The sequence below is a fragment of the Bactrocera neohumeralis genome, chromosome 5 (assembly GCF_024586455.1).
Source record: "Bactrocera neohumeralis isolate Rockhampton chromosome 5, APGP_CSIRO_Bneo_wtdbg2-racon-allhic-juicebox.fasta_v2, whole genome shotgun sequence".
NCBI classification, from domain to species: Eukaryota; Metazoa; Arthropoda; class Insecta; order Diptera; family Tephritidae; genus Bactrocera; species Bactrocera neohumeralis.
Window position 1 is genome coordinate 3,095,925 of NC_065922.1, and position 12,517 is coordinate 3,108,441.

Below are 12,517 nucleotides of genomic sequence, written 5' to 3' on the forward strand. Positions count from 1 at the left end.
AATGTAACATTGAATCTCAAATGGTTAATGAAAATGGATTATACGATAATAATAATCGTAAAAAATTTAATCTGTTATCCCACTTCTGAATTCTGCGAAAACGCATTTTTTCTTTTTATTTCTTTTATTTTTACTTCAAAAATTTTAGCTCCATTGAAAAGTAATCCATAAAATCTTGACAAAAGCATTTGCAAATGTTGAGCTTTACAATTAATGCAATAAATACTTTTTAGCAAAAAATAAAGAAAGATTTTTTACATTTCGAAATAAGTAAATGTCAATATGTTGTAAATAAAGTAAATTTTTGACTGGAATATATTTTTGTAAAGAATTGTAAACAATACAAATAATGGTAAAAAATAGTAATGATATGTGAGTGTTCTTAGAATGCCCGGTTTGACTTACGCTTATTCCGATTGTTGATTTTTTGACTTTTCATTTAAAATTTCGTTTGCATTTTGTTTTGTTCGCCTCATAATTTTGTATTTATAAAGCTCGGATTGTTTAACGTAATGCGATTTTTAAACAGCAATCAAATAATAATCTCTTAATCAAAATGGATGATATTAAATTAATAGAATGTGTGCGGAATTCGCCACGCCTATATGACAAGAGTCATGCCGATTTCAAAAATCAAGAGAAAAAAAGGCGGTCTTGGAAGGAAGTCGCCGACAATTTGGAAGTTGATGGTGAGTTCAATACAAATATTATAAGATTTAATATATGTCGGTCCAGATATAGTAGCATCGTCTGTATTAATTTCCGTGCAATTAGGTGCTGCAGTAGGAGCGCCGTTCATGGGCAAGCCGATTTCCATTTCTCTAAAGTTAATATATATTTCTGGGGAAGCGCAGCGAACAACTGTACGACCGATCTCCTCTAGTATTTTCACACTAATCATACAGAACCAAAAGCGCTTCATCACTCTTAGTATATCTACCAGAACAAAGCCTTGTGCACATTCTTTGTCTCTTTCTTTCCTTTCCAATACTCGTTGATTTTATCGTGACGCGAGTTAATATCGTTTACACGATATGAGTTCAAGAATTTAAACAATTTTATTTATACGCCGAAATGCGTGCCTTTATTGATATTCTTAAGAACTGAATTTTAATATAAGATCTTACAGCTATTTATACTAATGAAATGCGGCTGCTGTTATCTGCATGCGACTTCTTTGTCGTAATTCGATATCTGCTATCTTGCTATTACTTGAGATGCGGAGTTGGTTATCGCAGTGGATTATTCCATTGCCAGATGTTTGTTGTTTACATGTTGAGAATGCCTTTCTAGATAATGCATGTTCATTTCTATTGTTCGACTGATAGTGCATGTCAAAGCGAGTTCTATCGGTTTACATACATAGTTCGCCTTTGTTCGGAATGTATATTAGGAGATAAGGTGTATGTGAGTGTGTGTGACCCGGAGCGAGGCTATGTCGTTAACTCCCCTCCTTCTTAAAACGGAGCGTCCTCGCTATGCTGCTACAGATTGTTGTTGTTGAAGACGATTCAATTCGACTTCGTATATTTCGTCAATTTGCCTTTGTCTGTGAAGCATTCTTCTATTTACGCGATATCGGCAGAGGTGTACCATACCGTAAGTGGTGACTACTAAAGTAAGGAATCCTATTATGATGAAGAACGTAAAATGTACTGGATTTTCTACAATAGGTATCAAAAATGTTGAGAGTGTTTGGATATTGCTGAATTTGTATATTGAGTTTGAAGAAAGGATACGGAGTACTTCAAGTTTTTCGTTGTGTTGATTGTGTATTATTTCTCTGAGTTGTCTTTGATGATTGTAATATGTCATGTTATCGATGTTCGTGGATTCATTGAAGTGTATCAATTTAGGGCCTGATATATGCATGTTGTTCCAAGTATGCTGGTAATCTGTCAAAATGTATCCATTCTCTAGGATGCGAAGTGGAGCATTATTTTCGTGGGTTGTTTCGCATTGTGCTGTTTTGTCTTCTAATATTTTTATAGTACAATTGTCAGCGGGTTCTGATTTACAAATAAAGTTACCCATATAATTTCTACATTTAGATATTCTTTGATAATCGTTACACTTTGCGATCTTAGGGTCTAAATTAATTTTACCATGCTTATATGCTAAAGGATATACATTAAATAAGCTACATTTAGTTTCAAGGATAGGATATTTGTATATTGTTATAATTGCTTGTTGTAGGTAACATATATGAATGTCGGCATATTCTAATATATTAATTATTGGAAGATCTAACTTTTCATGGTTTATTAAATCGTACACGTCTTTCAAATTTAATGTGCCAGAATAGAAATTATTAGTTTTTGCAAAATTTATAGTGTTAGTTATTGATTTGAGTTCATTATAAACTTCTGATATAACAATGTTTTCGGTTATTGCTTTGGGATCAAGGCTTTCGAGTATTCTTTCGAACTGTGAATTAATTAATTTTTGCTTATTATTGTTCTCTATTAGCAAATTAAGTGAAGTTTTTATTTCCACAAGGTCATCGTGGTCTGGTGTGCCCGTGATGAATTTTAACATGGAACCAAGAAAGTTAAGTGATCTTTTGGATCTATAAATATTGGGAATGAGTTGAGTTTTCAGAGTTTCGATTTTGTTTACTAAAATTTGAGTTTGGGGTTGGTCTTCTAGATTGAATGATGATTTCATTATACTTTCGTATGGCGCCAATATTTTTGAGAGATTGGATATGTGATACAAGAAAGCTGTATCCTGATAAATGTAAACAGGATCAGTTTCTACTAGTACATATTTCCTATGGCTTAAATCTATAATATTGTCGCAAAGTGCGATAGAGAAAAGTAAGGTAAATACTATTCCGTACATGCTTTTGCTCTGATATTGTCTTTATGGATAATTACTTTTTTATTGGTCGTTATTGTTTCTCCGTTGTCTTTTTTTTACTATGTGTTTCACGTATTTTTTTCCGTTTTTGTTTCGTCTATGCGTTTTTGAATATATTACCTCTCCTTCTTTGTATTTGAGCTGTTTCCGATTACGGTTATGGTATCGCAAAACTCTCTGTTGGTTTTGTTGAAGACGCTCTTTGATGCCAGGATATTCCCTTTGATTAAAAAACACGTCCTCGGGTTTGTGGTTGGTTACCGAATGGATTGTTTTGTTGTACTGTCGGACTGCTTCAAATATCTGATCGTCAGGAGCCGAACTGTGTTGATGCGCTAATACTTTTGTGAGTTCGATAATTGTGCTATGCGTTCTTTCAACTTGACCGTTTGTTGTCGAATGATAGGCTGGAGTTTTGGTATGCGTTATTTGTAATCGCTTGTATATTTGTTGTGCACATATGCCAGTAAATGTTGACTCGTTATCAGTCATTACAAACTTTGCGTTTGGGTATATTTGTGACAGTATCTCGTCAACATATTTGTATGTGTCTTTCTTTGATGGTATTTGTCTCAAATGGCAGAATTTGGAATATTTGTCGGTTGAACTAATGTACATATTGTTGCTCATAAAAAATAAGTCTAAGTGTATGTATTCGCCTACTTTGTTCGGTATCGGTGCTGATCCTATTGGTTGTTTATTTGGTCGGCGTTCATACTTGTTTGTGAGGCAGATTTCGCAGTTTTGTACTTCTTTTTTACAAGCGTCACGTATGTTTGGCCAGTAGTATCTGAGCGAGATTTCCTGTGCGTTGTTTTTGTAGTTTCTGTGAGCACGTCTGTGTGTGTCTTGTATGATCTGTTCTTGTTGTTCGGTTTCGGTAATATCGTCCACCAATTTTTGCGCTAGTACAATCGATACAGTTGGAAATGTGTTGATAATGTCATTTTCGACGTAAAATAACATTTGCTCGTCTATTTGTATAGCATTAGTTATCTTTGGTCTAATTACATTTTTTAGTCTATCTAGTAATACAGTTTTCGTATTAAAAAAGATCGTGTGTCGGCTGTTAGAAAATATGTTTTGTGAGAATATTTCGATGGGGTTCTGATCTGACCGTTTTACAATAATTTGGTTTCTAAAGGAGTTTACTGGTTTTTTTACTCGTTTGAGTCTTTGTGTTGGTGAGCTTTGTGCTGAATGTTGGGAGTCATCAGAATTTAAAGTGTTGTTTATTTGCTGACGAGAAAGGGCATCAGCGACCACGTTCTGATGTCCGGGTTTGTAAACGATTTTTGCACCATATTCTTCAATGAAATTTTTCCATCTTTTTAATTTTGTATTGGGGTTTTTTTCTGATATGGAGAATATTAGAGATTGATGGTCGGTGTATATTGTTAAATCTGCTATACCATACAAGTAGTTGCGTAGTTTCTGTAGTGACCATACAATTGCGAGTAACTCTTTCTCATTTGTGGAGTAATTCTGTTCTGTTTCACTGAGCGTTCGTGAAATAAATGATATGGGTTTTTGGTTTTGGGATAATACGGCTCCTATAGCGTAATTGCTAGCATCTGTGGTTAATTCGAAAGGTTTGTTAAAATTTGGTTGGAAGAGTTCGACCTGGGCTTGTAGTTCTTCTTTTATTATGTTCAGTGCTTTTAGTGCAGGTTCGTCTAAAGTGATTTTTATTTTTGCACTTTGATTCTTTGATATGCCACCGTTCTCTCCTCTGAGGAACGTAGTCAGTGGTTTGACGATGGCTGCAAAATTCTTTATAAATTTTCTATAGTAACTTGCGAGACCTAGGAAGGATCTGAGTTCCTTCAGTGTTGTAGGAATAGGGAAATTTTTAATAGTCTGTATTTTTGTTGGGTCGACTGTAATCTTGTTGTATTTAATTATATGCCCTAAGTATTCAACAGAGTCTTTGAAAAAGTGAGATTTTTCGTTAGAGATTTTCATATTGGCCTGGTGAAGGGCATTTATGATTATGCGGATGTGTTCGATATGTTCTTCAGGAGAGGAAGAATAAATGAGAACATCGTCTATATAGACGTACGCGAACTTCCCGATATATGGTCTAAGGATATCATCCACGCATCTTTGAAAAATAGATGGGGCGTTTTTCAGGCCGAATGGCATACGAAGAAATTCGTATTTAGCTCCATTTACACTAAAAGCCGTTTTTTCCCTGTCTGATTTATTAATAAGGATCTGATGGAAACCAGACTCTAAGTCTAGAGTTGAAAATACTTTTGCGTTTCCTAAATTTTGTATGGTCATAGCCACATCAGGTATGGGGTATCTATCTGTAACAGTTTGATTGTTAAGTTTCTGAAAGTCTACGACCATTCTGCGCTTAGGTTTCCCTTGTTCATCGGTACCTTTTTTTGCGACTGTCCAAATGGGAGAGTTATACGGACTTTTGCTGGGTTGAATTATTTCATTTTCTAAAAGTTTGTTAATTTCTTTGTTAATGAAATCGCTATCCGACATAGGGTACGGATATTGCTTGGTCCAAATAGGATCTTCGGATTTCGTTCTAATGGTAGCTTGTACCGTGGTAGTATATGGTAGCACTTCATTTGTGTCTTCATTTCTTTGCATAATTTCTTCGATTTCTGCTCTATATTTTTCACTATTAACCGTATAATTTATTTTTTGCACAGATTCACTTTCTTTCTTGGCCCTATATTTATAACTGAGCGTGTACTCGAAAAGGTTGATTTCTGCTTTAATTTTCCTAAGACCCTGTTCACCCAGAAGCATATCGAATTCTTTTAATGCATCAGTTTCAAAAAATGTGAGATTATGTTCTAACAATGTAATTATTTTTTTGATTTGGTTATTGAGTAACCATGAAGAGTTTTCACTTTTACAGGTTTAATTTGAATAGACTTACCTAAGTTACATTTTGTACTTATATAGTTGTTTGTTGCTCCAGTATCAATCAGGATGTTAATAAGTTTGCCTGTATCCCTGCAGTGGCGTTGCAGACACGGCAAATCGTTCATGCGCCTAAAAAAGCGCTGCCTGTTTCGTAATCATCGTTCTCGTATTCTGGTGTAAGCGATTGTAGTTCTTCGTCGCGTGTCTGGTTTACACGTTGACATTTCTGTTGTACGTGGGAATTATGAGATGAAGGATTTCGTTCTCTTTTTAGAGGGTTACCGCGAAATTGATTATTTGGAGGTAGCCCTTGTAATTGGCGGTTATAGCTGTTTTGTTGTGGTTTGGAATGATCCCTATTGGGATTTGCGGATCTCGTGTATTGTTGTGATGAATCTACGTCCATTGGTTGATGCTGTTGCCGGGGTGCTGTCTGATTGTATTGCACCTGTACGTTAGGTTTGTACCTTTGTGGCTCCTCGTAATGTCTTCTGCTTGAGTTTTGGTACTGTGATGTATTATATTGTCTCTGCTGATTGTATTGCGGAACGTCGAATTGTGAGTTTATATTATCGTGGTATATCGTACTCGCGATAGCGTAAGCGGTTTCTAAGTCCTTCGGATTGTGACTGTAGAGGGTGCCGCTGGTATATTTGCTGTTCAGACCGAGAATGAATGTCCTCACAGCTTCCTGGTTTGCATATTCAATCATAGCTGATGGATTTCCTGGTCCATGATTATCCATCTCAACTTTAGTGAGTGCAAGATTAAGTGACTTGCTGACTTCGGAATGGAACTCTGCCAGAGTCCTTTTTCCTTGCTTTATTCTTTTCATTCCTTCGAGCAAAACATACAGAGGTCTCTGGTCCGCATAAGTATAATCGAGACGGTTTATTATGGAATAAAAGTTGAATTTGGTGTTGTGGTTTATTAAAATATCGGCCGCCTCTCCTTGAATTTTGGAATGTACAATCGAGAGTGCCGTGTAGTACATGGGTGTAGTAGCGTAATTCTTGATGTTTTCCATGTGCGTCCAGGCGCGTTTTCTCCATGACCTATAATGGTTCATATCGCCTGTGAAGACTGGTAAGGTTTTGAATATTTCTAAGTTTATTTGTGATTCATCTGTGATGTTTGGTGTACAGTCCTGGTATTGGTTTGTGACTGTGACGTTAGGTGTTGCGTGGGTTTCCAACGAATTCAATCTTTGTTGGGTTTCAGTGAACGTTGTGGTCAGAGCAGCGATTTGTGCTCTCAAGCTTGCGATTTCTTGTGTTGTCATCTTGACGTCGGTGTTCAATAGGGGACGACGCAAATTGAACGGCTTTTGTCTCCTTTTTTGAGATTCTAGCGTGTTGGGATATCCGTTGATATAACGTTGCTTGACTGTTTTAACTATATATCAAGACTTATCCGTTATTCTTTTCCAGATTTTGCAGGAATATTAATTTTATCTTTGTTCAATTTTAAGCACCTTTTTCAAAGATCTAGTGCTGGAAGTCCTACTTCCCGTGGAATTTTTTCTATCGTTTTATTCAATGGATAGAGATGGCTTACAGACTGGTTGAGCCCCCAGTTAATATCGTTTACACGATATGAGTTCAAGAATTTAAACAATTTTATTTATACGCCGAAATGCGTGCCTTTATTGATATTCTTAAGAACTGAATTTTAATATAAGATCTTACAGCTATTTATACTAATGAAATGCGGCTGCTGTTATCTGCATGCGACTTCTTTGTCGTAATTCGATATCTGCTATCTTGCTATTACTTGAGATGCGGAGTTGGTTATCGCAGTGGATTATTCCATTGCCAGATGTTTGTTGTTTACATGTTGAGAATGCCTTTCTAGATAATGCATGTTCATTTCTATTGTTCGACTGATAGTGCATGTCAAAGCGAGTTCTATCGGTTTACATATATAGTTCGCCTTTGTTCGGAATGTATATTAGGAGATAAGGTGTATGTGAGTGTGTGTGACCCGGAGCGAGGCTATGTCGTTAACTCGCGCAGAAGCACACTCGGCAAAACAAAATGCTTTTCCTCGCTCTCACACCGAAGGATATAATGAAGAGAAACATGAAAACAGCATACTTCGATTACATCGAAATTTATTTACAAAGTACTTTGCATATACAGTAATTTGTCATGTAATATGAGATGCATATACAATTACTATACACAGTAGTTTGTCATGTATTACAAAATGTATATACAGGGTCATTCGTCATTTCAAAAATGATATTCAAATTAACAAAGTTATTTGTTTACATCGACATATACAATATGTTTGGACATTATAAACAGAAAGTGTTGTTATGAAGCGTTGGGGCAACTTGAGAGAACGCTTCTCAAAAGAAATTAGAATCTCACAAAATGCTTCAGGAAGTGGTGCATTCGTAGGAAGGCAGTGGGCGCTATTTGAAAGTTTGCAATTTTTAAGAAGTCACATTATTCCTCGTCCTTAAGTAAAATGCATTATTACCATATCCATGTAAATAATGAGAACATTAATATTAACAGAATGCGACAAAGTGCGCCAATATTGAAACGCAGCGACGAGAACTATGACTTTATTAACATTTCGTCCGAATCTATATCACAAGATCTCTCGCCGTCACCTCCAATTTCCCCTGGGCAGTTAATTCCGTCCGACCAATCAACAATAATTCTGTCCGATCAAACAACAGCAATTCCGTCCGATCAGTCAATCCCGTCTAGTCAGCCATCAGCAAATCCGTCATCAACATCGCGACCACGAAAGCGAAGAGGCAGACAGCTTCACGAGGTGGACACTGCCATCCTCGGAACAGTGAAAACTTTCCAGGAGGTATGTGAACGTAGAGCGCGTCGAGAAGAGTTTGATGCGGAGATAAGCGGTTTTGGGCGAATGATATGCTCTTCGATTTCAAAAATGAAAAAATCAAGGCAAGCATTGGTGATGCGTCAATGTACACTGACATTGTAATGCAAGCGCAAATTGATAAAGAAGAAGAAAGCTTTGTGTATGTGAACTAGTCCCTCATTTATGAGAAGAGTTTTTTAAACTTTTATTACATAAGTATTACTTTTTGTTCTTTTAATCAGATTGATTCACGGTTGAATTTTTGAACCTGAAATACAAAGGATATAATCCATATAATTATAGACTTAGCGTGTAAGTCTATCTTCCAATTTGAATAAAATACCTTGTATTCTTTTATGTTACAAATCGTGGTTTATTTAAGAGCTGCAAGGGAACTTAGAATAAAGTTGTTTTAGTTTAAAAGATACTTATCGTCCTTAGTTTACAAGATGTCCTGTGTCCTTGAGTTCCTTCTTGTCATCTAGTCCTTGGATGTCACATACATTTACTATTTGAGAGACAAACTGAATTTTAACTGCACTTAACTTCACTTGAACTGAACTTGTACTGAACTGGACTTCACTTGAATTGAACTTGTACTGAACTGGACTTCACTTGAATTAAACTGAACTACAATTGAACTCTTACTATGCCTTTTATGCTTTCTAGATTTGATTATTTCTAAGTCTCTAAGCAAAGCATCAAATATCATAACGATGGCACGAGTTCTTATTTATTATTGTGTCCAAATAGGATTCAAGTTTCTTTGATGTTTGTTTACATCAAATTCTATTGTTTTGAATACGTACAGCTATGGACAGAGAAATAGCGCACTTTCCAAGAATGATATAAAAAGCTAATATTTTTATGTGTAAGCATAGTGAAAACGTTATTTTTGCATGGGTTTTTTATTTCATTTTAATATTAACAAGAAAACATAAAAAAAATCACAATTCAGTGCAAACAAAAGTATTCAGTCCATTAAATATTGAGTTGTCTCATTTTGATCGGGACACCCAAATAGCACACTTTTCTTGATCTGCAGCAAAAAAGAATGTCGTATTTAAAAATGAGATAACTTAGTTTGTACAATTATTTACCTGCCTAGTACTTTGTAGAATAGCCTTTACTTTTTAAAACTGCATCACACCTACGAGGCAAACTTTCTACCAACCTTTGGCATTTCTCCAAAGGAATAGAGTTCCACGCTTCTTGTATTCCTTCCCAAAGTTCATTGCAGTTCTTAAATTTTTTTTGCCCAACCTTAACCTTAACATCGTTCCATAAATTTTCTATGGGATTAAGGTCAGGGCTTTGTGCCGGCCAATCAAGAACTGCAATTTTTTCTTTGAAAAACCAATCTTTCACCACTTTGGCTGTATGTTTTGGGTCGTTATCCTGCATAAATATCCAGTTTAGCGGCATGAACTCAAAGGAATATGGCTCCATTGTATTCCTTAGTATTTCCAGATAAGAAAACTTATCCATATTACCGGTTATTCTTACTAATGGTCCGACTCCACGCCAAGAAAACGATCCCCAAACTTTCAAGTTACCTCCACCGTGTTTTACCGTCTTTGTAGTGTACCGGGGATTGTATGCTTGGTTTCTTTCTCGGTGAACAAATGTCTTCCCATCAGGTCCAATCAAATTAATTTTTGTCTCATCAGAAAACAAGATTCTTTTCCAGAAATCTACGCCTTTGCATGTATGGGCGTTTGCAAATGATAATCGTGCTTTAATATTTTTCTGCGACAGTAGTGGTTTTTTTCTGCTGACACGCCCATATAAATCATTTTCATTAAGTCGTCTTCTTATAAGCCTGCTTGATACATTCAAGCCAAATTCTTCATTTATTTCCGCCGCGATTGTTCGAGAGGACTTGAAAGGATCAAGCTTACTCTTTTTGACGATTACTTTGTCCGCATGGGCTGTTGTTTTTCGTGGGGGCATCTTTCGCATTTTCTTCCTAATTAGCATATTTGGGTCTGCACTAATACATTTGATGACGTTATACACCATCTTTCTAGAACAAGCTAGAATTTCTGCAATTTTGGTTTGTTTTTTTCCTTTTCGATAAAGGTCCCAAATAATTTTTTTTTTTTTCAAGTGAGCAGTGAGGTCCTCTACCCATTTTCTTCCACAATAACGATTTTAACGAAAGAAATTATATTTTTAAATGCAATTAAAAAGAATTTATTGAAAGCACTAAACAGTAACTGTCTTAGTTGACGGTGAAAACAAAACTGCGCTATTTTGGTGTCCAACGGAATAGTATGCAGATTGAGTAAAATAAAGCAAAAACAAATAAACACAAGGGATAACGGAATTTTTTAGTGGAGTTGTAAAAACAGAGAATAACAGCACAAGAATGGCATAAGAATATGTACGACTATCTCTTAATTTTTTATGGGATAACAATTAATATAATGCATACTAAAGGTCCGCTATTTCTCTGTCCATAGCTGTATGTCATTACAACATTAGATGTTCAAATTCAATGTTTGGTTTCTAATACGTTATGTATGTACGTATGTACAGTAAAGGACATAACTGCTCACGAAAATACCAAAATTTTTCTTAAAGCTTAGAAATTTTATTAGACACCTTACACAAAAAAAATAATGTATACATTTAAAAGAGTAGTAAATTTGCTTTCAAATCCAATAACTTTATTCTAAAATTTGAACATAACGTATTAAAAATACTTAATTTTCAAAAGATATAAGTGTGAACACTTTTGTCCGTAGACTCAAAAGTTCGGTCAATATTTTGTATGACCACCGCGCGATTTCTTTAAAGCTTGAATCCTTTTTGGCATACTATTTATGAGGTTGTCTAAAATGTTTGGGCTTATATTCTGCAATGCGTGAAAATGAGCCTTACCCTGTGTTTACTCACTTGCTTGGATTCCACAACACGTGCTGCGGTTGGGTATCTCACACTGGTTACCACTCAACACTTCAGATTTCCGCAAAACACTTTTGATTACTTCAATAGAGCACTTTAAGTTTATTCCGCTGACTCCCTATTGACCTCAGTTAAACACTTTGAATTTATTTAGTAAAAACCAGTTGTAATTGTTTGGTAAACCACTTTTGAACGTATGTATGTGAAAATATCAGCAAGCACTTTTGCACGTTTGTATTTAAATATCAGAAAACACTTTTGAACGTTTGTATGTAAAAATATCAGCAAGCACTTTTGCACGTTTGTATTTAAATATCAGAAAACACTTTTGAACGTTTGTATATGAAAAAATGACTTGTAAAAAAGAACGCGTTGTTGTCAGCATTCGCTTCACTCTTGCGGACCGCCGGAGAATGTGTTGTCGCTACGAACGGGAGACGAAAAAAGGGCCGTTGCTCGTTGCTGCTGATCTTTTTAAGGGCTGCTGAGTGGCGAATACGCTGTATAACGGCATAACGGTATGATGTTGTCATGTGTTTTGTCTTCATATGTGATGTATTCGTATGTGGTCTTCAGGTGGGGATCGTGTTGGTGTCGTGAATTATCGTCCAAGGACGTGTGTTGAGGGGGGAGCGCTAACTCATCTAGCCACCGTGTTTGTCACTTAAGAGAGGTCTTTTTACCATTACTCTAGCCTTGAGCCCGTTATTTTTTAGGCATCTTCTTACTGTTTTGTCGCTGGCATTCACTCCATGGACCTCTCTAATGATTTTATTGGTTTCCACTGCGGTATTTGTTGCTCCTGTAACAATTAAGCGCCTAGCTATTCGTGGTACAACTGGGGATAACTTCTTCGGACGGCCTCCACTATTTCGTGGTACTGTTAAATCATTCTGCTTTTTTATTTTAGTAATTAATCCCAGAGAAATTTTATATTTTTTTGCGATTTCTCGGTAAGAAACACAATTTTTATTGTCTTCCAGCACATTTTTCTTCAAAACAGGAT

At 35.8% G+C, this 12,517-nt stretch overlaps 1 protein-coding gene across 1 annotated transcript; it reads right to left on the bottom strand.

Moving 5' to 3' along the window:
- Positions 1–1,056: 1,056 nt before the first annotated feature.
- On the bottom strand, positions 1,057–6,020 carry LOC126758765 (uncharacterized). The gene is made up of 2 exons (XM_050473144.1): positions 5,768–6,020; positions 1,057–2,009 (listed from the first exon to the last, which is right to left on the bottom strand). The coding sequence occupies exons 1-2, from the start codon at positions 5,877–5,879 to the stop codon at positions 1,477–1,479; spliced, it is 645 nt and encodes a 214-aa protein (XP_050329101.1). The 5' UTR covers positions 5,880–6,020; the 3' UTR covers positions 1,057–1,476.
- Positions 6,021–12,517: the final 6,497 nt, after the last annotated feature.

What these genes read in the sequence shown, in the direction of transcription:
- LOC126758765 (XM_050473144.1), bottom strand. Translation starts at nt 5,879, where the DNA reads ATGAACGATTTGCCGTGTCTGCAACGCCACTGCAGGGATACAGGCAAA. An exon ending in AAGTACAAAATGTAACTTAG is followed by an intron (nt 2,010 to 5,767) that starts GTAAGTCTATTC and finishes TTTGTAAATCAG; the next exon opens with AACCCGCTGACAATTGTACT.